General features: G+C 39.6%; 1 protein-coding gene across 1 annotated transcript; it reads left to right on the top strand.

Moving 5' to 3' along the window:
* Window positions 1-6: 6 nt before the first annotated feature.
* LOC107579042 (fatty acid-binding protein, heart-like) lies at window positions 7-585 on the top strand (the record flags this gene model as incomplete). Its single annotated transcript, XM_016264926.1, has 3 exons — window positions 7-101; window positions 272-447; window positions 526-585. Coding segments are annotated over exons 1-3 (309 nt in total), but the record flags the coding sequence as incomplete, so codon positions are not given.
* Window positions 586-588: the final 3 nt, after the last annotated feature.

The following is a 588-nucleotide window of genomic DNA, read 5'->3' as shown; positions in this document are numbered from 1 at the left end:
ATCATCATCATCATCATCATCCGGAAAAATGGTTGACAAATTCGTGGGAACTTGGAAGATGACCACCAGCGAAAACTTTGACGAGTACATGAAGGCTCTAGGTATGATTCATTATTTAGTAACTTCAATTAAACTATCCAGTTTGCTAAATGCAAAAGAAAAGTTCAACCTTTTTTTTTCTAGTTTTAACATATGCATTGAATATCATACTGTTGATTGTCAATAATATAAAGCTGTTTCGTGAATGAAAGAAGTGCATTTCCTTTTTCAGGTGTGGGGTTCGCTACTCGTCAGGTGGGAAACCGGACCAAGCCCAACTTGGTCTTGTGTGTGGATGATCAGGGGCTCATATGCATGAAGTCGCAGAGCACCTTCAAAACTACTGAGATCAAATTTAAACTCAATGAGTCATTCGAGGAGATCACCGCGGATGATAGAAAGACTACGGTTTGTAATGGAATAGGAGGAATATTGTGAAGATGTTAATCGTATGAAATTAACAGGCTCTTCTCTCTTTATCCGCAGTCTGTTATGACTCTTGACAACGGCAAACTTGTGCAGAAACAGACCTGGGATGGCAAAGAGTCG

The sequence above is a fragment of the Sinocyclocheilus grahami genome, unplaced genomic scaffold (genome assembly GCF_001515645.1).
Source record: "Sinocyclocheilus grahami isolate Dianchi unplaced genomic scaffold, SAMN03320097.WGS_v1.1 scaffold13705.1, whole genome shotgun sequence".
In the NCBI taxonomy this organism is placed as follows: Eukaryota; Metazoa; Chordata; class Actinopteri; order Cypriniformes; family Cyprinidae; genus Sinocyclocheilus; species Sinocyclocheilus grahami.
Note: the sequence above shows the minus strand (reverse complement) of the source record. Positions and strands in the feature narration are given on the sequence as shown.